Below are 25,475 nucleotides of genomic sequence, written 5' to 3'. Positions count from 1 at the left end.
TGCAATCGCGAATCTGGCGGCGAGAACCCATAGGCCCCCTCTTGCGTGACGAGAACAGCATCCTTGCTGTAGCATGCTAATGCGACGCAGGTTTAGCGGTGTACAGCACCAGATATATAACCATGGACTCTTACGTATCTTGTCCTCGTTTCAAGTCGTCTTTTCTTTTCTCACAGTCGGTTGCACGCAATTGAGAGCCTATGTCCCGTCGTTTCCATTTCGCGCTAGCTACGGACTCACTGTGGCTAGACTATTTTTTTCTTCTCATGGTTACTGGTTCCTTTTTGATTCGTGTTCAAACTTTGGCAGAAAATTGCAGATGTCATGCGGTTGTTTGGCAATGGCTTTGGATCTAGACAAACGCTCATAATCGACGGCTTTCTTCATTTCCAATGGCATCAATTCTCACATCAAGCGGCAGTTCCAACAGGCCACTAGTAACCCGTGGCTCATCGAACCACGCGCTGAGCAATTCACAATTGTTTGACCTTCGAAATGGATTTCGGTGGGAAACTGGGCTGCTCGAAGGAGTGCCGTCACATCGACATGCTGTGGATTAGCAATGTCATTCAAAGTCAGAAATGAAGCAACGCTGTGCACCAGTCACATCACCATGTGTATCATCTCGCTTCCCCGCTAACGTGAAGCGGGGTCATCTTGCTTAGTTTCACGCCCCATGGGAGGCGACATAATTATATTTTCGAACGGAGCTACGTTCTCATGTCACTCACCCATATGATACTTCTACCAGGCTCTTCTGTCACCAACCATCTCATTCAGTCGCTGCTATTGACCACTCTGGGCAAAAATGAACTTGCCCTACTCTTCACTGCCGCTGCAGTCCCTCGAGCTGTAGTCGCGAGTCCACTCGCCTATGGCACTTGCTAGACAGGTAACTTAGTTCCAATCAAATAATTGCGCACCACCGACTCGACTGCTTGAACAGGATGCAATGGCGTAGCTGTTGCTTGCTACGCCGGTGCAGGGTTCACATTCGGAGTCGCACTCCCTGCGGTGCCCCCTGGCTGCATGTAATTTGGCGCTGGGTGGATGTGTGGCGGCTTGTGCCGCGGTCGCGCTTACACCCACTCTCTGAGTGGGTCCTATCGCGAATGCGCTCACAGGCCCTCTCTTCTTGCGATGAGAACGGCTTCTTTTTTGGTACTACTTTTCAAATCTCGGGCATCGGTGTTGTGTCAGTCATATGCTTTGGTTCGTACCTAGCTTGTGACTGCATTTCATCGATTTCATCAACCGTCTGTATTATTAGTATACAATCATCACGCTTTCCCCCTTTGTACTCGTCGTAGTTATTGTTTTTTGTTTTTTGTCACAAGTGTGCTGCTTGGCAGGGTTTATTCACAGCATTTCATTTTGTTTGTTCCTGGTAATAATTCTTTATGCACGATGTTATATTCAGTAAGACTGATATTATCCGCCTTGAGTCTTAGTGAATCGAAACTATTCGGTAATCATGATACACGAGGTACCCCGCCGTCGAGACATGCTAATAACGCTATTATAATCCAATATGACGACATAGTAGTAGCAGTAAAACAAAAATTGTCCTAGAACAAAAACAAGTCAAAATCACCGCCTCGATCTGATATGGAGATTCATCCCACAGTAAAAGTCGAAGATTCGCCCGTGAACGCCGATATACTACCCAAGAGCGATTTTGAATCGCCGTAGTATGTTATTCGGTACGTCCCCGCTGGCGTTCCATCCTCAATGGTCCTGTGCAAGTGATCAACAGATCTGCAGTAGCGCCCACTAGTTTGGAGAATGCTCACCATCGTATATCGACCGTACTCGTGCCAAGTACCTAAAATGACGTCAGTCGATGAATATGCATGTCTTGTATTTGAAAACGAACGTACCTTGCTCGTCCGATTCCATTGGTACGTTGTCGAAGGATGTGAGTCTGTCCTCACTACCACCCACTCATTGTTCGTCTGTCTGTCGACTGTGAGGAATGTCCCCTCTAGTCTTAGATTATTCTGGTGGTATTTATAGTCGGGTTAGAACGAAAATAGAAGGAAGGAAGGGATTTGCGATGACCTACCCTTGGGTTAGCCCCGACGAATTGCGCACCTACAGTGTCTCCCGCGTGATACGGGCTGCTCTCGACATCAATAAGGACATCTCCAAAGTGCTTGAAGATGGGAGGATTGTCAACGACCACCGAGGTCTGAGTCACGGGTTACTAATTAAACGATACATCATGCCGTGTGCGATCGTAGACTCACCTGTAACGAGATCGCCTTACTCGTCTGCTCCGGAGGAGCTGCATTCGACGACGGCATCCCAGTAGCACTATCCCCGAGATACGGAACGAGCTCGCTGTACTGGTGGATATACGCGTCGAGCGTAGCTGGCAACACAACCAACCCGTCAGAATACAATGTCCTACCAGAACCTCGAAAACCAGACTCACCAGGTCCAAATATCGTACTAGCACCTTCGTATCTCTGCACGCCATACTCCTCGCGCGTCGTGATGTAGTGTCCATAAGTGTTTGCAGGACCCGCGATCACCACATACGCCCTATCGTCCAGGACACCCTCCGCAATTAGCTTCGCCCTCAGTGCGTTCCTACACATCTATCAATGACCGAAACTCAGAAACCCAGGCCCAGAGTGTACCTACCTCATTCTCCTCCCCGCCATAGTGGTCAGCTCCCCTGGCATCACAAGAATCACGAATTGCCCCACCCTCAGCATCTGCACATCCACCGTCCCGGGCGACCAGTCGTACGGCTGATGATTATATCCCGAATTCAGTAATATGGGCTTGGGGTAGTGACAGGCGATCTGTTCTTCTGACGGGGACGGGGTGATGAATCTTTTGACGACTTCCCAGAAGGGGTTTTGAGATTGAGAGGAGTTGTCTCCTTGGATGAAGTCGAATGCGCCGGGACCATCACTGGAGGACGCATTATGGGATGGGAAGTGGTCAAGCGACATGGGCTTACGTGGTTCCGCCCGCGAAAGAGTAACCTAAGGAGAGCGAGTTCAGGAGGGATTGATAGCGGAGGAAGAAAAACACTCACCAAGAGCAGCGGGGCATGTTCTCGCAAGCGTCCCATTTGGCAATGTAAACGAATAATTCGTCCTTCAACCGTATCATCTCACGATTCAACGAAAGATGCATGGAAAACAGCTTACATATCAAGGTACATGTGCACGCTCTTCACACTCCCGCTCACAGCAGTCATATTGCTGCCTTCCATCACAGTTCGTGTTGCTTCAAATTGTGCCTGCCCGATTATCCTATTGGACTCAAAATCCGATATGTTGAAGCCGGGACCCCTTAAAATGCGAAGAGAAGTTATCAGTGTAGGTCTGGTAACGACAAAAGAAATGATGTAATGAACAGCGAATGAACAGCGCAGTGCATTGCAACGATAACGGTAAGAGATCGGAGTAATGATGGAAGAGCAGAAAGTACGTTGTCTCTTACTGTAACTGGGTAAGAAAGATACATCGTACTCGCTGGTTCGACCACGACAGTTGGGATGTTTATTGACATCGAACGTGAGGAAGGAAAATAACGAACAAGCAAGTGAAGAGAAAGGATAGAAGACAAACTCACCGTCCGTGACAGTCTTCGGTTCGATTACCACATGTCGAATGCTCAAACTCGCAAGGTTGGCCATCCCATGGTTTTCCGGGTGATTCGCAGTAGGCGCCCAGGCTATTAGAAGCGAGTACGGGCGAAGATATTATGTGTTTTGTAGAGGATATGCATGATGAAGACCGGGACGTGGGTTATGAGTATTGTTGAAGGAGAACGTTGTATATATAGCGCATTGTTGAGGTGGGAAATATGATGCAAATGAAGTCAATACATCAAACATTATCACTACAACAAAAGGCTCACGTATTCGGGGTGGTGTCACCCACATTGGCTTCAAGTGCGTTGTTTCAACATGAAGGAAGGAAGAGGGGATTGTGACTCACATTGTACAAACCCTGCAACAAAGGAGTTGTTGCCAGGCATTGAGGAAGGCTCGATGTATGCTACTGAAGTATTAGGTTTGCCAAATGTGAGTTGAGGGAAACTCACATTCGTACATCCACGCTGCCATGCCTTTGTTATCACCACTCACCAGGGTATTGTTCTACATACCGCCTTGAGATTTTTAAAACCAAGCACCTAGAGACACTCACACACCTCATATAAACTTGTCCCATGCACCGGAAAAAAGCTCAGCAACCCCGTCGCATCTCCATCCGCATTCTCAAAGCCCAAAACCGTGACCGTCGTGTCCTGATTTCCTTCATATATCGCTCTTTCCCACTCCGGATTCGCCAAATACGCACTTGGACTCCGATTCCGATTCGCATTGAGCAATGTCGTATTTCCGACCTTCAGATTACCCGGAACAAGTGAGTTGTGCGCGTCTGCGATGGCTTTGAGGGTGCCGGAGACTATGGCGGCTGCGGTCGCGTTCACGTATCCGAGGGAAGTGACTTGTGGGAGGAGGTTCTCGAGATAACCACCGACGCCGCTGTGGGCATGAGTTCCGACGAGGGCAGTGTTAGCGGCCGTGTAGAGGTCCCCGTAGGATGATTGAAGAGAGGAAAGAATGGTTCGTCGGATTCCGGTGTCGCCCATACAGATATCTATTTGTCATGGCAGTGTTGAATTAGATTATATGAATTGGATATAAATGACGTACCAGAGTTAATGAAAAGAACACGTTCAGACGGGTTTGAGGCGTCGGCAACTATAAATGCGCGGCTGCGTTGGCGCATGTGGAGGCCAGTGTCAGTTTGTGGTAAGTATGCATAACCCTGATGCACTACTTAGACGGTAAATGTGATTAGGAATGAAGTGTGACGTACCATCATGTTTGTCTCGACGACTGGGCTGTAGGAGGCATCATGAGAGGTAGCCGAAAAATAGCAAGAAGGCGACAAACATACCCAGTAACATCTCCGATGCCTGTAGCGCATATTCTCAGTATCGCACTGGCTCTCTAGTAGGACTGTGCTCACCAAGCCCGATCAGATATTCCCCACTGCTATTACTACCCTGGGCCTCGATAGACTGGGGACTAGTGGTAAAGAACGCAGCTAGATAGATGACGAATAAACGCATGGCGTCGTGAATCCAGTTGAATGGAAAGGCCGAGTCTGCGAGTGCTGTGGAGAATGATGGGAGATACATCTTTGCTTTGACTCATGCGAGATGTTTATGACTGAATTTTGCACCTAGTCGAACGGGGTGGTGAACATTTGCTTAGTTGATACGACGAAGGCGATTGACATACTGTACTTGATACCAGAACGGAACTTGGGATGTTTAGTAGATGAAAAGGATTTAGAGGGATGATTGGGAACGGAGAGGATGACGTTGGGGACGATGGAAACGTGTGGGAGTGACCGTGGAAGACTCGTTCATTGACGCGTATTGACGCATTGACCCCTGTCTTGTGCCCTAGACTACTAGCTAGTACCCGTTCAGATGGCTCTGCCACATTTTCACGTAAGTCTCTCCTGTTCCGTTGATGTATTTGGACTGCTCAGCCTTTCGAGGACTAACTATTATGTACTCAGTAACCAAGAACGTTCTTATTGCAGCGAGATACATGAAACTCGTTAACCCTCAACCGAACAACACACGATTCGCTGCATCAACAAGCTCATCATTCTCTACCCCTCCTGATACGAATGGCTCGAAACCCAACGCCCGACGTCCTTGGCTGGTGGTAATATCCTGCGCCGTAGCTCGTCCCGTGAAAGTAGATTCGCCGGAGCCTCCAGGAAAGTCCCTGCCAGCATCGAGCAGTCAGCATTGTAGAATCACTCAAGATGAAATACATACGGAGCAGGAAGACCGCGCACAAAATTAGCTCGCTGGTCACGAATGTATGATGCGCTGAGCAAGGCAAATTTCAAGTTGAGCTTAGACTACCAGCCACGAGAGAATCACTTTTTCACAGAAAGTGGGACTGCAGGAATATAGAAAACCGATGAATCCCTTTGACCACCATGCAGTTTCTCAACGGAATGTACGGTATCACAGTGCCCTGTCCACACGAACATAGTCAAGGAAGTCAAGAGAATATAAGAGACCACATACAGTAAACCTGATCACCAGGTTGAATCTCTGGGATGCTCGTCATGGTCTCGCCGAGTCTCAAATGCGGATGCGTTTCTTCATTAAGCTCCTGCCCCTTGCCTGGTATACTTCCTGGAAATGAACTGCTTTCCAAGTCTAGCACCCACTCGCCACCAGCAGCGCCAGGACGGAAGAAAGGACGAAGCATGATGTACGCCGTCGCTAGGGAGAGCATTGGAAGTACGCGAAGTGTACCTTCGCCGACGCCAGTCGTGGAGAGTGAGGTCCAGCCTTGCCAACAACGAAGGACAGAACATTGACCCCTTCGAATTTGGTGAGCGTATACTTATATAAAGGAAAAGATGGAACACATACGGTGCATTGTATAGATCCTGCTTTGCATCCACGCGCCAGGACACATCGAATGGGTTGTGTGACCTCCAACCCGCTCCCCCAGCTAAGATTTGGCTGAAGACCCTACGAAATGTAGGATCCTCCCAGCGCTCGACACTTCCCCCATCGATATGAGGGCCAACTGTGAATGAGCTGTCGCCAGGAGTACGGATACGCAAGCGGTCGAAGTAACTGATAGGAGTACTAAAGCCGACGTGCTTGTTTGATGGGTCATGCCAAAACTGGAGGAGCTCTTGTTGAGTACGAAGAATGGCTGGATGAGTGCGCGCTGCGATTTGAGCTTTACTGTTATAGAGCTCGTACACCTGAATATCGTTCGCTGGGAAGCCTGCGACGCGATGTCATGTCACGGAAAAAGAGTGAGGGAATGTGCGGACCTTTGACGGGATTTGCAGTGATATACTCCTTTATTGACGCTTTCCATCGTAGTGCTTCCTATATATATCATGAGTCAAAAAACCTGACTGGTATCACAATACAAACCTCCTTTGGAACTGCACCCGTCACTACAACAACACCAGATTTCCTGATACGATCCTTCTGAGTGTTGGACAAGCCGCGTTCAATGTCGGTAAACGACACACGAGGGATCACCTATTTTCCTGTCGGTCATGTAAAGAGGTACTTGAAGAGGTGCGTATACTTCTCCCCCCAAACTAACAATCTCCTTCGTTCGTCCTTCCAAAGCAGCTAGAACCTGCTTCCAGGCCTCCACAATGCTCGCATGTGTCGCGCCCATATCGGTGAGCACATCCTTCTTCAACTGAGCGAAACGAGCTGGAAGTGCAGCGACCTTGGTACCAGGATCTAGTGACGTGAACACGTCCGCGATCGTGCCTTCCTGTTTAGCTGCGCGTTTCGTTTGTGCAGCTGTTGTCATCATTGTCCGGGGACACGTCTGAGAAAGTAACCGAGTGCTGAGGGCATATCGTGCGTGGATAATGGTGGAAACTATCATGTTGACGGCAAGGATGCTGGATGCAATGACTGGCACCGTGCAGTTGATTGTGAAGACGCATACTTGTAGATTCTAGGAGCGTTCAAGCTCCGATTTTCGAATTACGGGACCCGAAGGTTCGGCGGCCTCTCCGAGGTGGTTAATTGATTACTCATGGGGGCTATATATACGTTCGAACAAATCCTCGTGCAAATATCATAACATCCCATGGTAGCAACGTTACATTAATGGGTCCTGAGCTTGAGTTTGTAGACGAGTCGAATGCAAATCAAATCAACATAGCATCAGATATATGTAGGCTGACCTCATCATGTAAGAATTGGGTATGTAATTGACTCACCTCGATCTTGCAGTTATATCTACAGCTGTGTGCGACCGCACCGAATTCGATGCATCAGAAGCTATATTTTAACTTGCCTCCGTGCAGTGAGTTCAGGCAACAATTTCTGTGGCATAGCAGAGTATTTGATATCATCGACGAGTGTTCGGACCAAGTCGTTCAGAGGCCGGTATTCTGTAACCTGTTATCCAAGCGATGAGATTGGGTACGTCTAGGATCGCTCATCCTTGAGAAACGCGTTGTTGGCAGAACTCGGGAGTTTTCCCGACCGGTCTGGCAAAACTACTTATGCTTGGTCCACGGCAAAACTCACAAAGGGAGGGTGGCAGAACCAGGCAGAACTCCAGGGCGCAAGACTCGCGGAAATGCACCGGGAATAACACGGTTTGAATTCAAATGAACATGAGAACCGACATCCTTGAATATGGTGCATGCCGTAGGATGGAGACAATTTTGAGCACCTGGAACGAGTTGAGAACAGTTCGAATGAATACTATCATGAGTATGGAATTTTACTCACTTGCTCTTTTTCTCCACTCGATGTGTCGTACACTTGCTGTTATGCAGGTGATAAATCCAGCGTCCGGAGATGCAAGCACATGAGAGCGCTTGGCTGTACCTGACACTGATGATGTATAAAAGCCATCCTACGCGGCCCAGAAAACACCATCAACATTCGACTATGAAATTTATTTCACTCCCCTCTATTAATATATCTGCCGCAGCCATGGTTGGCCTAGCTATCGCGTCTGAGTCGGATATAACACCCATGGGTCTTAAATGCTCCCCTCCTGGTGAGCACTTTTGAGGCCTACCACGCGCAGACTGCGTACTGACGGTTATCCACAGAATCAGTGCAGTGCTCAACAGACCTGAAAGGTTATAATAACGAGAACGATTACGGGTTTTTGTGTGGAATGAATTCTTCAATTATACTATACCAGCCGTGTGCCTGCAAAGATTGCTGTAAGGTGGTTTATGATGGCCCAACACGGCGGACCTTCCAGTGTGGAAACTGAGTGAGCCACCTTATCTTTCCCTGCTGCCTTTGGAGTCCGAGTGTTAATATTGCTCACTTAGCGTGTTGTACTATGCAAGAGGGCATGTGCATGAAGGAGCGCTGTCACGGTGACGTAGCAATGTGGACACTATTGGTATGGCATGCATTGAAGTTCAAGTTGCAGTTCCAAATTACGTATTATGTAATATGAAATTATTTTCTCTCAGAGTCCAAGTCGGCCCAGAGCCTTTCCTCGCAGACAACTGGTATGATCTTCATTGGTTTCCAATGGTCAAATTTCACTGAAGGGTCAAGCTTATGGCCGCAACGAAATATGTGAGAGATATTTATCTCTTTGTTCTCGCAATCTAGGCAGCGAAATCGGATGCGAGGGCACTGGTCGGATGCAACGAGACTCATCATGATGGAGCTAATTCACACATTAATTGATGTGTATCCAGACCGATCGAGGAGAGCCATTCAAACCCCATCGTCGTAAGGAATACCAATCGTTCTGGGTAGCAAATAGGACCCACCGCGGGGTATCTTTCCGTGGGTTCAGCCTAAGACTCTTAGCTGCGGATGGCAAAGATATAGCCGTCGTGACTGGTGACTTTCGATACGGTCTGTTTTGCGAGTTCAACTTGAATGCCAACTAGGACGACAGTGGCCGCAATAGCCAGCGCATCTTCCAGCGCATCTTCGTCTTCATCTTCTAGCAATCTGCGGGATTCCACAATCGTGAATCGGTTTGTATTCGATTTTCACAGGCGATAAATCATCATCATTGATTGAAGTTCACCCAGCCCTACCTACCCCATGGTTCGAAGAAAATTATACCACAGGGCATGAGTTGGCATCTGCTGGTATCATGATTCATGATTGGCAGAACTCGAGAGTTTTGCCAGCCGGTCTGGCGAAACTGGTTCCGCCTGTTCCACGGCGACACTCACACAAAACCTGGCAGAACTAGTATCCGAGACTCGTGAAGATTTAATTTAGATCTGATGACAACTGGCAGAATTGACTCCAAATAGTCCTGCCCCCTATGATAGTATCCGGCGATGTAAGCACATGAAAGCGTTTGGCCGTACCTGACACTGGTCAGGTATAAAAGCCAATCTACGTGGCCCAGAGAACACCATCAACATTCGACTATGAAATTCACCTCATTCACTACTATTGCCTTATCTGCCGCAGCGATGGTCGGCACAGTTATCGCATCTGATTTAGATTCAACACCCATGGGTCATAAATGCTCCCCCAATGGTGAGTACTTTTGCGGCCTACTACCTGCAGACCGCGTACTTACGGTTATCCACAGATTCTGTGCAGTGCTCAACAACAGGCATGAATGGTTATAACAACGGGAATGATTACGGTTTTTTCTGCGGACCGGATTTCAAAATCATACAAGTCACGCCGTGTTCCTGCTCAAACTGCTGTAAGGTGGTTGCTAATGGGGCTGATTTCCAGTGTGGAAACTGAGTGAGCTTGTCTTTCCTTACTGCCTTTCGAGTTCGAGCGTTAATGTTGCTCGCTGAACAGGTTGTGCACAAGAGGGCGTGAAGGAGTGCTGTGACGTAGCTTGAGTGTCAATGTGAATATGGAATGCGTTAAAATTCTGTAGCCAATGATTAATCATTATGTCAGTTCATACGCCTCACTCGTGCTTGGGGAGCAACCCCCTCGCAACTGGTTATCGAAATGTCCTGGAAGTGTACCCACTGACCTGCGAAGAAACTATGCTAGGCTGTCCCACTCGAGTCGCATTCTTGGCGTACTGTAACCTTTAAAACATTCTCGCTGTAGAGCGAGTCTCGTGCGTGGTTAATGGGTCTAGCGTGAAATTTTTACAACCTTCTTCAATTGTTTGCTTTGTCCATCGGTCTATCGCATGCGATCGTTCATCGTGCACCTGCTGTTGTTGGTTTCCTTTCACTTTAGGATCTGGAACCGAGATCACGCTGCGGCTAATGGCTCATCAATCATGCAGTCTCCCATTGAGCTCGAGAAGTCTATAATAAAAGTACAGTAAGACAGAAAACCGACGGCAAGCGGCGGGCATATATCCAAGATAGTCATATCAAAGCCTTTATCGTCATCTGCCTGACATCCAGTACCCCTCATCCGTCGGTTAACCCACAGGCCCAAGCTTTATCCCAAGAGCAAAAATACCGTGAAAAGTAGGTCTTATCACGCGTAACCTCGAAGGAAAGACCATCCGATTGTATCCTCTTATTTCCAGGATCCGTCACAGGAAACCACGGTGGCCCCCACGGGAAGGAGTCAGGATCCTGCTTGTAAAGGGCAGCAGACACCGTGAATCGCTCCACATGTAAGTCCATTCCCCTCGTGGCATATGCGTCATATGAAATTGACTTTAAATCGCGGAGGGGAGGCAGATGCGGGTAGACCACTGAAAAGGTTTCAAGGCTCTCCATAGAATTCCACGTATTGTCCCTCATCCAAAGATACACCGGCATTTTTGGCGGGCTTGAACCACAGCTGATGCCGCGAAAAATGTGTGAGTGCCAAGCCAAATCGATTAGGTGAGTGAGATGTGGGATTGATACAAGGAAAAGAAATCTTTCGCCAGTGTTGTGAAACAACTCCACCTGCTGGTCTTGACGTATTATTGTTAGATTTTTGGTTTTCCCAGGAAAAGAAGAGTGTCCGCCGAGATTGAGATCTGTGCGAGGCCATGTATCTTCCACGCTCCAAATGATATGTTTTAAATGGCGATAGTCAACCGCAAGTTCTGGCGCAGCAAGGATCACTGGAAGCGACACGCTTATGTTGCGCGCTCGCTCCTCATCTTGTTTTGAGAGAAAATTTCCGGTCGCCCAAAAAAAGGGATCGTCCCGGGCCTCTGCATAGACGAAACAGTCAAATGCGTCACTAATCCACATCCTCTGTACAGCGGAGGTATAGTCAAAGAAAAGATCGCTCTTTTCTTCAGCGTACGCTTTCTGCATAAGCAAAGCATTTGCGAACTTCTTTAAGCTGTGACGTCGGCGAAGCAAGATCGTGTGCAGGAAATCGGGGAGGATGATGCGTCTGACAAGTCGAGAGACGAGACATAAGGAGAGGGCGGTCGAGTAAGGATTTTTAATGTCATATTTCTCCCTTTGAGAAAACGTCGGCTGGGCTGCGTTTTTGCAGATGGTCAAGATAGTCTCGATGGGAAGCTTAGGCACCATGATGGAAGGGTTAGATACGTACCTCGTTAGATATGGCCCTGCCTTTTATACCCTCAGCATCAATTGTGGCGTCAGATCCGCAGCAAGAGATGTACATTCAAGTTGTGTGTGGGACCGCACGTTGTGACAACGAGGATAAAAAAAAGTTGTGACCGAGGGTCCATAACATAGTTATTGTTTCTTCTAGGTCACACGACGTACTCTTGTCCTGCGGAAATTCCTATTTGTAATCCCCAAAGAGCAATGATGCGAATGTGGCACGAACCATAGAATATACCTTCCGACCCGAGTCGATGACACACATATGGACTCATTCAAGTTCCGTCACGGCACAACTCTTATAGTGCATGGCTGGCCACTGGGTTAAGTCGGTCTCGGGCCAATGTCACTGCAAGGATGCTCTGTAAAGTAGCATTGCCTTGTTTCCTTATAGCACCCTGCGGCCGTCTGTGCGAGTTACCTTTGTTACCGAGCAAATGCAAGCACTGACAGATGCACTCAAAACGTTGATGAAACGTAAACTTTGATGGGTGAGCATCCGGGTCAGTGTATGAACTGCGCCTCTATCTTGAGGTTGGACTAATAATATTATAATATGGATGCTTACTAGTTGAGTTTGAGTAGAGGATTCGATGACTTGGTGAAAAGTACCGGCCGAAGTATTGACAGCCCGAGTCACCCATCATATGATGCTACAGGATTTCGATTGTGATCTGAGTACTTGAAATGATCGTCACTAACGTAGGAAACAACATGAGAGAGAGGTAAATGCAAAAACAAAATGACTACACCGCGAGAGTATCATGGTAATTGATACAACGACTTGTTGCTGGACAGCGCTAGCGTACCATAAAGCTCATGCGTTGTAAAAACGAAGTCAATCTTGAAGCTTGATTGTGTGCAATCGCGATCTCCTCGCAGATTCAGGTCACTTGGATTAGTGTACACGAGATGATGATTCCGAGTCGAAACGGCTGTAGCATATGCAAACAGCAACTGGATCCTGCATGTAGCTAGACATCGCTTCACGATTGAAGCTTTGAAAATGTCGAGACATATAATGCAGATCATGACGCGTTCGGTTTCTCAGTCTGGTCAGACTCCTGTCTAACAGAACTAGTAACTCCGACCCCCTCCTTCTAAGATTCGGGGGACAGGGCTCGGCACCTCCCGTATCGATATGATCCAGCTGCCGAGGTCAACCGACGCGTTGACACGGATCTCGCACCTCATCTGTATCGCGTCTGATTAGTAGGCACTTGACCGCATCTTAGAATCTCTATGAGACTTCCAGCTGGTCTTACATAAGAATCTCATGCGTGAATAATGGATGATGGAATCATGTTGAGGGCAGGGATGGTACTAGATGCACCGCTGATTGATACCCAGGAACGTTCATCAAGACCTCGCGCAAATATAGCATGCTGGTATCGTGTTGCAGCTAACAAAATCAAATTGAAAGAGTACAATCTACAAGATGCTATCAGTAACTTTAGTATGAAGCACGAAATTGAACACACTGTCTTATCAACCAATTATAACCATCTGCCAGAATTGTGCTGTACGCCACATCACCGCTATGTGCTTGAAGCGAACGGCATCATATGTTACACTGGCTCTGGGGTAGGGCTGTACACCGTACCGTATATGGTAGACGGCCGTACACATATGGTAGAGGTATGGTAGACGTTATCACCCGCCCTGTAGGTTCGTTACGACTGTATAAGTGGAAGAGTTGCTGGCCATTGCATGTGTGACAGCATTCACCGGTGTCCGAGTGTGCAAGCTGAGGGAGGCGTATTTCCCAGCGTGTGCTTGAGCATGTTGGTACAACTTCGTGACGAGTTTCAGCAGCCAGACATTGTGGCCTGATTCGCGTAATCCTGGCTAAGGGACTCCGTATTCCTGATTACGAGCCCGTTCGAATCAGACAGTCCAAAAAGGTGAATTAGCGAGAATAATCACTGCCTCGACTTTCTCCTGTGGAAGCCATTCTACACCATCTAGATTGAACCGCGCTTGGCGGGCTAAGTCATAGCCCTTGTGCGCGTCCCTTTCTTCCTCATCTGTAAACAGGATATTTATGTGTCCACCTTCTATGAGGTCGATGTCGCTCGCCCAGCCTTTCTCCTCTATGATTTTAACGAGCAAAGACGCAGTGTGTTGTTCGAGTTCATAGGACTTGATTGCTTCGACAGTATCGAATAAGGCCTGAAGTTGAGCAAACTTGAGGAAAGTGGCTGGCGTAAGATGTCCATCATTCCTTCCTACAAACAATATCATCCACACGATGAAGTAAGGAAACAAGTAATGCTCGACGCACCGGTCGCTCCTGAGCCTGAAATGCGTCAGTTGCACGAAAGACACCATGATCAGCATGAGACCGACTGACAGAAATCTCTTGCTTCGAGCGACGAGTATCACGATCCTGAGCGGGTGTTCGAGGGAAAGCGAGGCGTTATTCAAGAGTTCAACAAGGTGGTTCAGTGGGCTCCAATCTGTAAGGTGGCTACTTGAGTTCGAAGGGGAATGTGAGCAAAGGTGGGTTTTGCGGCGAGGTGAATGCTAAATGATAAGACGAATGATGAGATGTTCAAAATGGACACATTCTAGGAGGCTTCTCTGAGGTTCTTCGCGCGGGAACTAGGTATATTTCGCTGTATGTATCAGGGTACATGAGCCGTATATAAACACGAAACAGTAAGGGTCCTGGGGTATGGCTTGACCGAACGATTAGGTGAAATGGAGACAAAGAGTAAGTGGCGTTGAACCTGACAGGTTGGACTAGTGCGAGCGAAAGAGAAAGTACGAGAGACCGAATGAGTGGCGGTATGAAAGAGTTCGGTTTGGATAGAATGACGAGAATTTTGTAGCGGTTTTGACAGATTTCAGTATGGCGAAGTGAGAATGGAGGAACTGTGAAGAAAGGAAAGGGTCTGAGGGTCAAATATAGCAAGGGTTTGGTCTACGTAGCAAGTAAAACGGTTATGCAAGTCGAAACGACGATGAAAGAGTGAAAAGAAGAGGAATGTATCTGCGTGACTTGGATGCGAAGATCAATGAGTCACGTGGACGGTTGCGAACGCTGGTTGAAGAACGTTGAAGCTGAAGTCGCGGTCTGGGTGTAGATGCGATCCTTACACATTCTTGGCGTACTGCAACCTTTGAAAAATTCTCACTGTAAAGCGAGTCTCGCCGTGCGTGGTTCATGGGTCCAGCGTAAAATATTCACAACCTTCTTCAATTGTTTGCTTTGTTCGCCGACGGTCTATCGCAATGCGCATGCGATCGTTCATCGTGCACCTGCTGTTATTGGTTTCCTTTCACTCTCTAGGATCTGGAACCGAGATCACGCTGCGGCTAATGGCTCATCAATTATACAGTCTCCATCCTATCCATTGAGCTTGAGAAGTTTATAATGAAAGTATAGTAAAACAGAAAACCGATGGCAAGCAGGCACATATCCAAGATATTCATATCAAAGCCTTTATCATCATCTGCCCAACATCCAGTACCACTCATCCGTTGGTTAACCCACAGGCCCAAGCTTTATCCCAAGAGTAAAAATACTGTGAAAAGTGGGTCTTATCACGCGTAACCTCGAAGGAAAGACCATCCGATTGTATCCTCTTATTTCCAGGATCCGTCACAGGAAACCACGCTGGCCCCCACGAGAAGGAGCCAGGATCCTGGTTGAAAAGGGTAGCAGACACTGTGAGTCGTTCCACATGCAAGTCTATTCCCCTTGTGGCATATGCGTCATATGAAATTGACTTGAAATCGTGGAGGGGAGGCAGATGCGGGTAGACCACTGAAAATGTTTCAAGGCTCTTTATAGCATTCCACGCATTGTCGTTTATCCAAGGAGACACCATGTGTGGCGAGTTTACACCACAGCTGATGCCGCGAAAAATGTCTGAGTGCTCAGCCAAATCGATTAGGTAAGTGAGATGCGGGATTGATGCAAGGAAAAGTGGTCTGGACCCGAAGTAGTACGAGTGCTCGACTTTACATAGTATTGTTAGATTTTTGGTTTTCCCAGGAAAAGAAAGGTGTCCGCCGACATTGAGATCTGTGCGAGAAGACCATGCATCTTGCACGATGTCCGTGATATGCTCTAAATGGGGAGCGTCAACCGCAAGTTCTGCCGCAGCAAGGATCACTGGAAGCAACACGCTTATGTTGCGCGCGCGCTCCTCATCTTTGTTTTGGACCCAATATCTGGTTTGCCAAAAAAAGGGAGAGTCTTGGTCCTCCGACCGGGCCTCTGCATAGACGACATAGTCAAATACGTCACTAATCCACATCCTCTGTACAGCGGAGGTATAGTCAAAGAAAAGATCGCTCTTTTCTTCAGCGTACGCTTTCTGCATAAGCAAAGCATTTGCGAACTTCTTTGCGCTGTGACGTCGGCGGAGCAAGATCGTGTGCAGGAAATCGGGGAGGATGATGCGTCTGACAAGTCGAGAGACGAGACATAAGGAGAGGGCGGTCGAGTAAGGATTTTTAATGTCATATTTCTCCCTTTGAGAAAACGTCGGCTGGGCTGCGTTTTTGCAGATGGTCAAGATAATCTCGATGGGAAGCTGAAGCTCCATGATGGAAGGGTTAGATACGTACCTCGTTGGAAATGGTCCTGCCTTTAATACCCTCGGCATCAATTGTGGCGTCAGATCCGCAGCAAGAGATGTACATTCAAGTTGTGTGTGGGACCGCACGTTGTGACAACGAGGATCAAAACAAGTTGTGACCGAGGGTCCATAACACAGTTATTGTTTCTTCTAGGTCACACGACGTACTCTTGTCCTGCGGAAATTCCTATTTGTAATCCCCAAAGAGCAATGATGCGAATGTGGCACGAACCATAGAATATACCTTCCGACCCGAGTCGATGACACACATAAAACCTATCTTCAAGTCGATTTAGCATTACCTTATTTCCCGAACTGACCTATAATATAACACCTTGCGGCCGTCTGTGCGAGTTACATTTGTCACCGAGCAAATGCAAGCACTGACAAATGCACTCAAAACGTTGATGAAACGTAAACTTTGATGGGTGAGCATCCGGGTCAGTGTATGAACTTCGCCTCTATCTTGAGGTTGGACTAATAATATGGATGCTTACTAGTTGAGTTTGAGTAGAGGATTCGATGACTTGGTGAAAAGTACCGGCCGAAGTATTGACAGCCCGAGTCACCCATCATATTATGCTACAGTATTTCGATTGTGATCTGAGTACTTGAAATGATCGTCACTAAAGTAGGGAACAACATGAGAGAGAGGCAAATGCAAAAACAAAATGACTACACCGCGAGAGTATCATGGTAATTGATCCAACGACTTGTTGTTGGACAGTGCTAGCGTACTATAAAGTTCATGCGTTGTAAAAACGAAGTCAATCTTGAAGCTTGATTGTGTGCAATCGCGATCTCGTACTCGTAGACCCAGGTTACTTGGATTAGTGTACACAAGATAATGATTCAGAATCGAAACGGCTGTAGCATACGCAAACAGCAACTGGACCCTAAGCATATAGTTAGACATCGCTTGACAATTGAAGCCTTGAAAATGTTGAGACGTAAGTATATTCAAAAGAATGGATCATGACACGTTCGGAGTTGGGCAGTTTCTCAGTCTGGTCAGACTCCTGTCTAACAGAACTAGTAACTCCGACCTCCTTCTCCTACCAGGGCTCGGCACTTCCCGTATCGATATGAACCAGCTGCCGAGCGGTCAACTGACGCGTTGACACGGATCTCGCACCGCATCTGTATCGCGCGGCGTCTGATTAGTAGGCACTCGACCGCATCTTAGAATCTCCGTGAGACTTCCAGCTGGTCTCAAGAATCTCGTGCGTGAATAATAGATGATAGGATCATGTTGACGGCAGGGATGGTAGATGCACCGCTGATTGTTAAGTTGCATACCCAGGAACATTCATCAAAACCTCGCGCAAATAGAGCATGCCGGTATCGTGTTGCAGCTAACAAATTCAAATTGTAAGAGCACAATCTAGAAGATACTATCAGTAACTTTAGTATGAAGTACAAAATTGAACGCACTGTCTTATCAACCAATTATAACCATCTGCCAGAATTGTGCTGTACGCCACAGCACCGCTATGTGCTTGAAGCGAACGCAAGAACCGGCATCATGTTACACTGGCTCTGGGGTAACTACCCACAACGTTCTCGTAAACTACCCCATCGAAAAGCCACCGTGATCTAGAGTTGGCATGAGCTGATCAGATGGGACACGGGCCATTGCCTTCCCTGTAGATATAATAGGCAGAGTCCTAAACAGTATTGGAAAGGTCGATAAGATGTTCGTCTTCCCGGCGGTGTTTAGACCGCCGCAGGCCTAGCAAATTTCAGAACACTAAAAGGAGACGGTTGACTTCAGCTGCAGGGCACAAATGATACGGCCTACCTCAACGGTTGGACGGAGCTCGTTTGCTGTTGACAACCACTACTGGTCGAAGTATGTGATGAACTTACCGAGGACAAAAAACTCGGGGTAAGTAGTAAGCGTGGGACTAAGACTGTGCTCTGTGTGCTCTTTCTCTCATCATCAATATTCTTTGACCGTAAGCCTGTGTGAGGTACGTTGTTGAGCTGTGCAGGCGAGTGCTTTTAGAATATCGTGATCCTGATTCAAGTACTTATTGTAAAGGGTAAGCGGTGATTGTCGATAGGCTGTCGATAAGTTCACCCTCGTTACAAAGGATATCATTCACTAAGCACTTGTCTATTCAGTTCAAGTGTTGTAATCATGATCCTTTGTGCAATCCCTTGTCCTCGTTTCTAACCCCATGACATCTATACGGCAGTTTTCCGATTCAGGCCAGTGCTGCTCTTTCTTATCATCAGAAGTTTCCTGCATTGCAAGTAGGTCCACAGCTTCGTGCCAATGGTTCCTTCCGGCATTCGACTCGGTAGAACTTTCCTTTTTTTGTTTCTTCATCTTATTAGTCCCTAATTCCGACTGTCTTGCTGACGCCGAAAATTTGTATAAAAGGCCCATCGTTGCTAGTGTGTACCTGACACATAACACCCTCCTACGCGGACTCGAATTTTTAAACGTGATCATCGTGCCTTTTGAAACATTATGTTGCCCTCAACTCCTGGCGCTGACCTTACCCCGTCTGAAGACAATGGTGTTGGGCTCTCCGACTCCACTTTGTCACAGCATCGCCGAAAGATGCTGGATCTCATCAACCGTCTCCACACCACAGGGCTAGTTTTCTTTCCCTCTTCGTCATGTTCTTGGACTCATCGAATCAATATCTAGTGTACAGACGGACATGGACCTGCCCATGATCGCAGTCATTGGCTCGCAGAGTGCTGGAAAATCGTCTCTTATTGAGTCTATTTCTGGTATCACTCTCCCTCGCTCAGCTGGAACGTGCACAAGGTCAGTGTGCCCGTTTTGTTTTTGGAAACGCCACGTCTAACCCTATTGAAGGTGCCCAACTGAATGTAAACTTTCACGCTCCGAAGACTCCTGGAAGTGTCTCGTCAAACTTCACATTACTACCGGCCCGTCAGGCCAACCCTGTGATGTGCGCACCATTCCTTTTGGATCACCCATCACCGATAAGGACGACGTAGAAGATCGAATCAGGCGTGCTCAAAGGGCAATCCTCAACCCAAGCACTGAGCCACAGAAGTTTTTATACGAGCTGGAAGATCAGACCGCTGAGCAAGCTGAGTTATCTTTCTCCAAGAATTGCGTCTCTCTCTCGATAAGTGGGAAGGATGTGGCGGATCTTTCATTCGTGGATCTTCCTGGACTCATCGCGAGCGTCGGGAGTGCAGGAAAGACCGGGGATATTGATCTCGTCAAGGGTTTGGTGACGTCTTACATCGAGAAGCCTAGTTGTGTCATCCTTCTGACGGTTACTTGTGAAAGTAAGTGGATTTCGCGTCTCAGTCACTTTTTCTTACATCTCGTATTTTCCCAGCCGACTTTGAGAATCAAGGGGCACATCACTTGACGAAAAAACACGATCCTGAAGGCAAGCGCACTGTTGGTGCGTTTGTGCATTCATGAAGTCTTTGGAAGCGATGATTAAGTTCTGTGTTACAGGCGTGCTCACGAAGCCGGACCGCATTCCTCCTGGTGAGGAGAGCATGTGGCTAAACTTCATCCGAAACGAGAAGGAGCCGCTCGTGAACCACTGGTACTGCGTTAAGCAACCTGGGTCTCAGACGCTCCAAAGTGGGATCTCCTGGGCCGAAGCAAGGAATGAAGAAAATACCTTCTTTGCTTTGACACAGCCCTGGTCGAGCCTGGAGCCACAGTACCAGAAGTTCTTACGAACGAGCAACCTGACGGAGCGGTTGAGCACGATTCTGTCCGAACTGATCGCGAAAAGGTCGGAGTTCTTATCTTGGCGCCTTGCGATGCTAATATACATGTAATAGGCTTCCCGAGATCCACAAGGAATTATATAATATCCTGCGTAAGACTCAAGATGAGATGAGAAAGCTTCCGAAGGCGCCGTCTACCGATCCCGTGGGTGAGGTTTGGGGTATAATCGGTCAATTTTCGAAGCAGCTGTTTCAACGACTCGAGGGGACGCCTGATCAAGACGGTATATTGCAGACAATTCGACCACACCAGCAGGAATTCAAACGAGCTGTACGAGAAACGGCTCCCCGGTTTATTCCATGGGCAAAAGGCGAGATCCGTGAACTGCCGGCAATCGATTTTCTAGCGAATGAGGAGGATGAACCACAGAAGTCCCGAGAAGGAGTCCATCCTATGCTCACTCCGAGGTCGCCCACGCCACAGTCGGGGATTTACATCGAGGATGTTCTTAGTCACGCCCAGAGGTCCTTGAGATTCATTCTTGTGCTGTAACTAAAACTGACTAGATCCCAGGGCTCGTACTCGCGAACTTCCCGACAATTATCCCTTCATTGTACAGGAGACGTACATCAAGGAGTTTACTGAAAAATGGGAGACGCCATCGCAAATACTTTTCGACGAAGTATATGACATCCTGAAGAACGACCTGAGCGTTCTAGTTCATGAACATTTTGGGAAAATGGGAAGGGGCGGCGCACTTCACAGCGTGCTGTATGTGCATCCTGCACTATTCGATACCTCTATGCTGACACCCTTGTTCCTGCAGCATGATAGTGAATGAACATCTTGACAAAGCCGCAAAGCAAGCCAGGGAAAAGATAAATTGGCTCTTGGAACTCGAGAAGGCACCGACAACTTTGAACGTGCACTATTACTCTGACTACAAGATCAAATTCCTCGGATATTACAAGGGTTGCCGAGATCGCGAAGAGTTGACCACAAAGTTGCAGAATTACCGTGCGCCAACGACGATGCACACAAGTCCAAACCATGGACAAGCATTCCACCAAGGCATCCAAAAGGCTCTCACTGGACTGACAGAAATTGGTCTTTCCGTGCAAGCCAGTGATCTTCCCAAGCTTCTGCCTGTGGATCCCATGGAGCCTGCCCTTCTAATCATGGCGGGAGTAAGGGCGTACTTCCAGGGTATGTGTTTTCCCGGAGACGTGGATTTAAAACTGAAAGAGCCTTTTGTAGTTGCGTACAAGCGCTTTGCTGATATGGTTCCGTTGGCCATTGACTATGAGATAGTCCGCGGTCTGCATAAGGACATGGAGCAAGCTCTTCTTGATGGATTGAGCTTGACGGGTCCCGATGCGTACGTGCGGTGTCAGTTAATGGTCCAGGAGCATAGCAGTGTCGCCTCGAAGCGTACGGAGCTGCAGAAGAAATTGGACAGACTTAACGCCGCCAGTTTAGAATTACGCAAACTCTTTGTATAGGATTCCACATGTCGGCATGTAAATATTTAGCGTATCGATATCTAGATCTGAATGTAACAAACGTACGACGCGGTGGTCTGTGCGTGGGAAATGTGCCAACCAAAGGAAGTGTGTGACTTTTCAGCATGAGAGTGAGTGACGGTGACCCGAAATCGAATCTGTAGTCCGGCTGTCTACCATACGCTAATCAAGGCCTAGGTCCCACTTCGCACAGGATATCCAGATAATGGCACCCTCACCGTCAACAGCGTCGGTACCCCTTTCAACGTCATCCACAACATCCACAATGGCCTTATCAACCTCGCCTGCTACGACTGCGAGCTACTCAACCGGTGATCATATCTACAAGGGTAAACATACAAACAGATCATGGCAACAGCTCCCCCCAGAGCTCATCAGGTACTTCTACGCCACTGCATGGCATTTTCAGCTATTTCTAATTAAACACGCTTGCATGACAGACATATTGCGTCTTTGTACCTTAAGGATGTCGCTACGCACTTATACTGTCCAGTCACTTGGGAGGTTAGAGAGGTTTGGCCCTCCAGAATGGTCTACGCGGCTTTATGTCAGGCTATAGAACTCGAGAAGTTAATGAATGTCACCCCTTCTTGGTGTACTGCTCGTGTGTTACCTACTTTATCTTATCATCGTAACGCGCTAATTCATTGTGCTAGTCAAATCCCATCTATTTTGGAATCATGCATGCGCACTCCTGGATCCTCACGACATACTCCACCAATATGCAATCGTACGCCCTCAGGCCCCCGCAGATGGGGCTGCAGGGGCTGCAACTATCGCGCCACAGCCTTACCGTTTACCTCCTCACACCCATTTTCGCACTATGACCTACCATTCCTGCATCATCTGTCGCATCAATTCACCTTGTTCGTCCGTTGGCCTCGGAGCCGCAAAACGAACACATGTTATCCCAAGGTTGGGCGTGATATCCGTGTGTCGCGAGCATCGCAAAACCGCATTTTGCGGTGTATGCCTCCGTGAGGCTCCCGCTGCCGAGTGTGATCCCCAGTTTGATGTCCAGAGCAACATGCGTCTCAGCGGTTACAGTCAACTGTACAGCCATGGAAATTTTAATCTGGCCTTGGGCGGCTATAACCCGTATGCAACCACCCTCAATCCTGCCTTGATGGTATTATGTTCTGAAAACGAAGATGATGAAACCTGGCCTGGCGTTGATGCAACGTGTCGGTCATGTCGTTTAGAAGGGCTCTGGAACCGTATCAAATCGAGTGCTCGCGACCGCGAGGCGATTGGTGGTCCACGTTTCGTTCAATCCTCGTCTTCATCACGCTCTTCACCCGCAAGCCCGCGACAACTCGCATTAGCACGTGTTCCACCCTGGAAGTATGCATCAGCAGATTGGGAAACGCGTCAAACAGTCGATGCTTTCATCGAACTGGGCGAAGGCTCAATCACAGAGGTCCTGAACGTTGCCCGCGAGAAGCTGTGGCTGCGGTCATACACGAAAATGCCGGAGTTGATGGAGCAAGCTGTCGCTGCTACCCGCTGGGCCAGCGAAGGCATGGGGACTGACTTTTCGCAAAATTCTTACCATCATCGTGAACCAGAGAGTGTGGCGGCGCCACGGCAAGAACATACACGTACTACAGAAGGAGGGGACTCGTACAGCCCCGTCAACAGTTTATCTCCTTCCCGTCGTTCGCGCTCGCCGTCTCCGCGGTCAGCGTACTCCTCAGACTATGAGGGCTCGGAGGATGAAGATGATCCTGATTTGCTTTCTATGACTGAAGATGCTGGTGGTGTGCGTGATCTGGCTATTGCTGACTGGGCGCGGACACGAATTCTTGATGGACACTGGTGTAGTCCTGCCGACCAGTGGTATGGTTACGCTCGACCAATTGGTGGAGGTGTCAGAGATCCTGGCGAGGAACCTGACTATGAGTCGGAAACTGACGACGATGAACCTCTTGAGAATGGACAGTCTCGCCGCCGCATCAGAGTTCCCGCTACACATCCTTGTCCGTGGACGCTCTCGAGGCCATCGTCCCCGTCATCTCTTCCCTCACCCACGGACGACTCGCATCCACGTCTTTCGACCGTTCGTTCTCAGGCACCACCGTCGTTCGGACTTTGTGAGCAGGCTTTCCGTGCCTTTTCAAAACAGTTGCGCCAGATCCTCTTGCCTGGGATGAACAATATCGTCCGGCGGCTCGTCATTGAGTCTGCGAATGGGATAGGAGGTGCTTGGGTAGACCCTGCTGTGCGCGCATCGAAGATGAACCTTGAAGATGTGCTTGCTGAACTGCGCACGCCCGGAGTATGGTTTGATGGCGTTGATTGGGCGGCTGGCGGCTTGGACATTGGCGGTAAGCGCGAGGACGATGCCTTGAGTAGCACCAGTGCGTCGACGAGAAGCGATGGATCACACACGACGAGCCCTGTTCTTTCTACGACAACGCTACATACCACACCATCGCCTCCACCATCACATCCTGAGGAGAAGGAGCATGAGCCTGCAACGACAACAGCAATAACGAGGCCGAAACCGCCACAAGTCATCATCCCCATTCCTGTGTCACCGGTGTTAGACTCACCCAAGCTTTTACATCCTATCCCTTATGTACCGGTTACGCTGGCCCATATGGCGCAGTACAGTCTCGAAGCATTCAAACAGGTGAGTTCCATTCTGTAACACGATGCTACCTCGTCCGAACCAACTACATTAGGTATGGCGCGAAGCATGTGCACCACTGTATCACTGCCGATGTTCCGTCTGCGAACGTGCTATGATCAAGGCAAATGTTGCCGCTGGTAACCCTGTCACTCCTCAGGTGCGGTCTGCGCCCCAAAATGAATCCCAAACCCGAGTACCACAGCCTCAACCACAGCCACCGCCAGAATATGAGAACCTAAGTGAAATAGTTCTAGAAGAGGTACGTGTTCCCAGAAGCAAGTTGGTGAAGGAGGAAGAGGAAGAAGAGCTAGAAGAGGAAGAGATGTATGAGGACGAGGAAGAAGAGAGTGAAGAGGAGCAGTATGAACTCGCGAACCCATGTTCCGAGACACATACCATCACACCCCGGAAACGCTCTTCTGGAGACCTCGAGGCAGAGAACGCTGCTGCTGGTGATCCAATCGAGGTCCCTCGTACCTCGACTCCGCCGAAACGTCCTCGGAGAGACTCAGATCGTCCTGTTGACGACCGAGCGCGGCGCGGAGAGTCTGTGGCGCCGATCCCTACACCTCGCCAACGAAAGCGCTCCTCAGAAGAGCTGGATGTTGGCAACGACTCTCTGTCCCGGGGTGATTCCCTACAAAAGCGACTGCGCGTTGAAGAGTCCTCGCCGGGCTCCCACTCAGCGCCTCGCGCACTCAGCGTCTCACCTCCTGAGGTGGATCGTGCAGATGGGTATAGCAGGAAGGGCTTTGTTGACGCTGGGGACGGGGATTTTAGCTGTCTGCGAACAGGCCTAGTGAATGGTGGCGAGCTGGATGGGTTGTACGTGTTCGAAGAACCGTAGGTTAATTTAAAAGTGGAATTGTGTTCAGCATTAGCATGCTTTCAACTCTTGTATTTTGCATTCTGTACAACTATACCATATCTCCTTGGTTTTTTCTACGGTGATGACGACGACTACGTCTGTTTAGCTAAATTGGGGTGGACTTGGTGACAAACAACTGAAAAAAAAAC

The 25,475-nt window shown here is 48.5% G+C and overlaps 8 protein-coding genes across 8 annotated transcripts; 3 read left to right on the top strand and 5 right to left on the bottom strand.

Moving 5' to 3' along the window:
- Positions 1-1,435: 1,435 nt before the first annotated feature.
- F5147DRAFT_706820 (Neutral/alkaline nonlysosomal ceramidase) lies at positions 1,436-5,379 on the bottom strand. Its single transcript, XM_041438028.1, has 20 exons — positions 5,279-5,379; positions 5,004-5,219; positions 4,932-4,950; positions 4,851-4,875; positions 4,685-4,799; positions 4,177-4,628; positions 4,069-4,123; positions 3,963-4,022; positions 3,883-3,910; positions 3,595-3,696; positions 3,168-3,311; positions 3,053-3,114; positions 2,975-2,999; positions 2,650-2,925; positions 2,438-2,595; positions 2,250-2,374; positions 2,066-2,191; positions 1,881-2,000; positions 1,794-1,825; positions 1,436-1,737 (listed from the first exon to the last, which is right to left on the bottom strand). The coding sequence occupies exons 2-20, from the start codon at positions 5,173-5,175 to the stop codon at positions 1,617-1,619; spliced, it is 2,217 nt and encodes a 738-aa protein (XP_041290276.1). The 5' UTR covers positions 5,176-5,219; positions 5,279-5,379; the 3' UTR covers positions 1,436-1,616.
- A 176-nt stretch (positions 5,380-5,555) lies between these two features.
- F5147DRAFT_706816 (DUF1479-domain-containing protein) lies at positions 5,556-7,597 on the bottom strand. The gene is made up of 8 exons (XM_041438027.1): positions 7,127-7,597; positions 6,967-7,077; positions 6,861-6,918; positions 6,445-6,811; positions 6,091-6,392; positions 5,941-6,037; positions 5,833-5,886; positions 5,556-5,779 (listed from the first exon to the last, which is right to left on the bottom strand). The coding sequence occupies exons 1-8, from the start codon at positions 7,439-7,441 to the stop codon at positions 5,614-5,616; spliced, it is 1,470 nt and encodes a 489-aa protein (XP_041290275.1). The 5' UTR covers positions 7,442-7,597; the 3' UTR covers positions 5,556-5,613.
- A 911-nt stretch (positions 7,598-8,508) lies between these two features.
- On the top strand, positions 8,509-9,754 carry F5147DRAFT_654894 (uncharacterized protein; the record flags this gene model as incomplete). Its single annotated transcript, XM_041433914.1, has 7 exons — positions 8,509-8,575; positions 8,631-8,691; positions 8,726-8,800; positions 9,009-9,047; positions 9,090-9,117; positions 9,243-9,405; positions 9,552-9,754. The coding sequence occupies 7 exons, from the start codon at positions 8,509-8,511 to the stop codon at positions 9,752-9,754; spliced, it is 636 nt and encodes a 211-aa protein (XP_041290274.1).
- A 1,573-nt stretch (positions 9,755-11,327) lies between these two features.
- F5147DRAFT_534213 (uncharacterized protein) lies at positions 11,328-11,975 on the bottom strand (the record flags this gene model as incomplete). The annotated part of the gene is made up of 1 exon (XM_041430131.1): positions 11,328-11,975. A coding segment is annotated over one exon (648 nt), but the record flags the coding sequence as incomplete, so codon positions are not given.
- Positions 11,976-13,505: 1,530 nt separating this feature from the next.
- Positions 13,506-14,333, bottom strand: F5147DRAFT_706797 (uncharacterized protein). Its single transcript, XM_041438026.1, has 3 exons — positions 13,950-14,333; positions 13,752-13,889; positions 13,506-13,685 (listed from the first exon to the last, which is right to left on the bottom strand). The coding sequence occupies exons 1-2, from the start codon at positions 14,265-14,267 to the stop codon at positions 13,872-13,874; spliced, it is 336 nt and encodes a 111-aa protein (XP_041290272.1). The 5' UTR covers positions 14,268-14,333; the 3' UTR covers positions 13,506-13,685; positions 13,752-13,871.
- Positions 14,334-15,431: 1,098 nt separating this feature from the next.
- On the bottom strand, positions 15,432-16,582 carry F5147DRAFT_809836 (uncharacterized protein; the record flags this gene model as incomplete). The annotated part of the gene is made up of 1 exon (XM_041443430.1): positions 15,432-16,582. The coding sequence occupies one exon, from the start codon at positions 16,580-16,582 to the stop codon at positions 15,503-15,505; it is 1,080 nt and encodes a 359-aa protein (XP_041290271.1). The 3' UTR covers positions 15,432-15,502.
- A 2,512-nt stretch (positions 16,583-19,094) lies between these two features.
- On the top strand, positions 19,095-21,802 carry F5147DRAFT_580859 (P-loop containing nucleoside triphosphate hydrolase protein; the record flags this gene model as incomplete). Its single annotated transcript, XM_041431572.1, has 9 exons — positions 19,095-19,226; positions 19,285-19,400; positions 19,452-19,897; positions 19,951-20,019; positions 20,076-20,364; positions 20,414-20,824; positions 20,874-21,071; positions 21,127-21,506; positions 21,558-21,802. 9 exons carry the CDS (start codon positions 19,095-19,097, stop codon positions 21,800-21,802), a joined length of 2,286 nt encoding a protein of 761 aa, XP_041290270.1.
- A 146-nt stretch (positions 21,803-21,948) lies between these two features.
- Positions 21,949-25,475, top strand: F5147DRAFT_639044 (uncharacterized protein). The gene is made up of 4 exons (XM_041432992.1): positions 21,949-22,201; positions 22,264-22,427; positions 22,480-24,458; positions 24,511-25,475. The coding sequence occupies exons 1-4, from the start codon at positions 22,029-22,031 to the stop codon at positions 25,303-25,305; spliced, it is 3,111 nt and encodes a 1,036-aa protein (XP_041290269.1). The 5' UTR covers positions 21,949-22,028; the 3' UTR covers positions 25,306-25,475.

Source organism: Suillus discolor (assembly GCF_016758755.1).
Source record: "Suillus discolor strain FC423 chromosome Unknown F5147scaffold_46, whole genome shotgun sequence".
Classification (NCBI taxonomy): Eukaryota; Fungi; Basidiomycota; class Agaricomycetes; order Boletales; family Suillaceae; genus Suillus; species Suillus discolor.
Note: the sequence above shows the minus strand (reverse complement) of the source record. Positions and strands in the feature narration are given on the sequence as shown.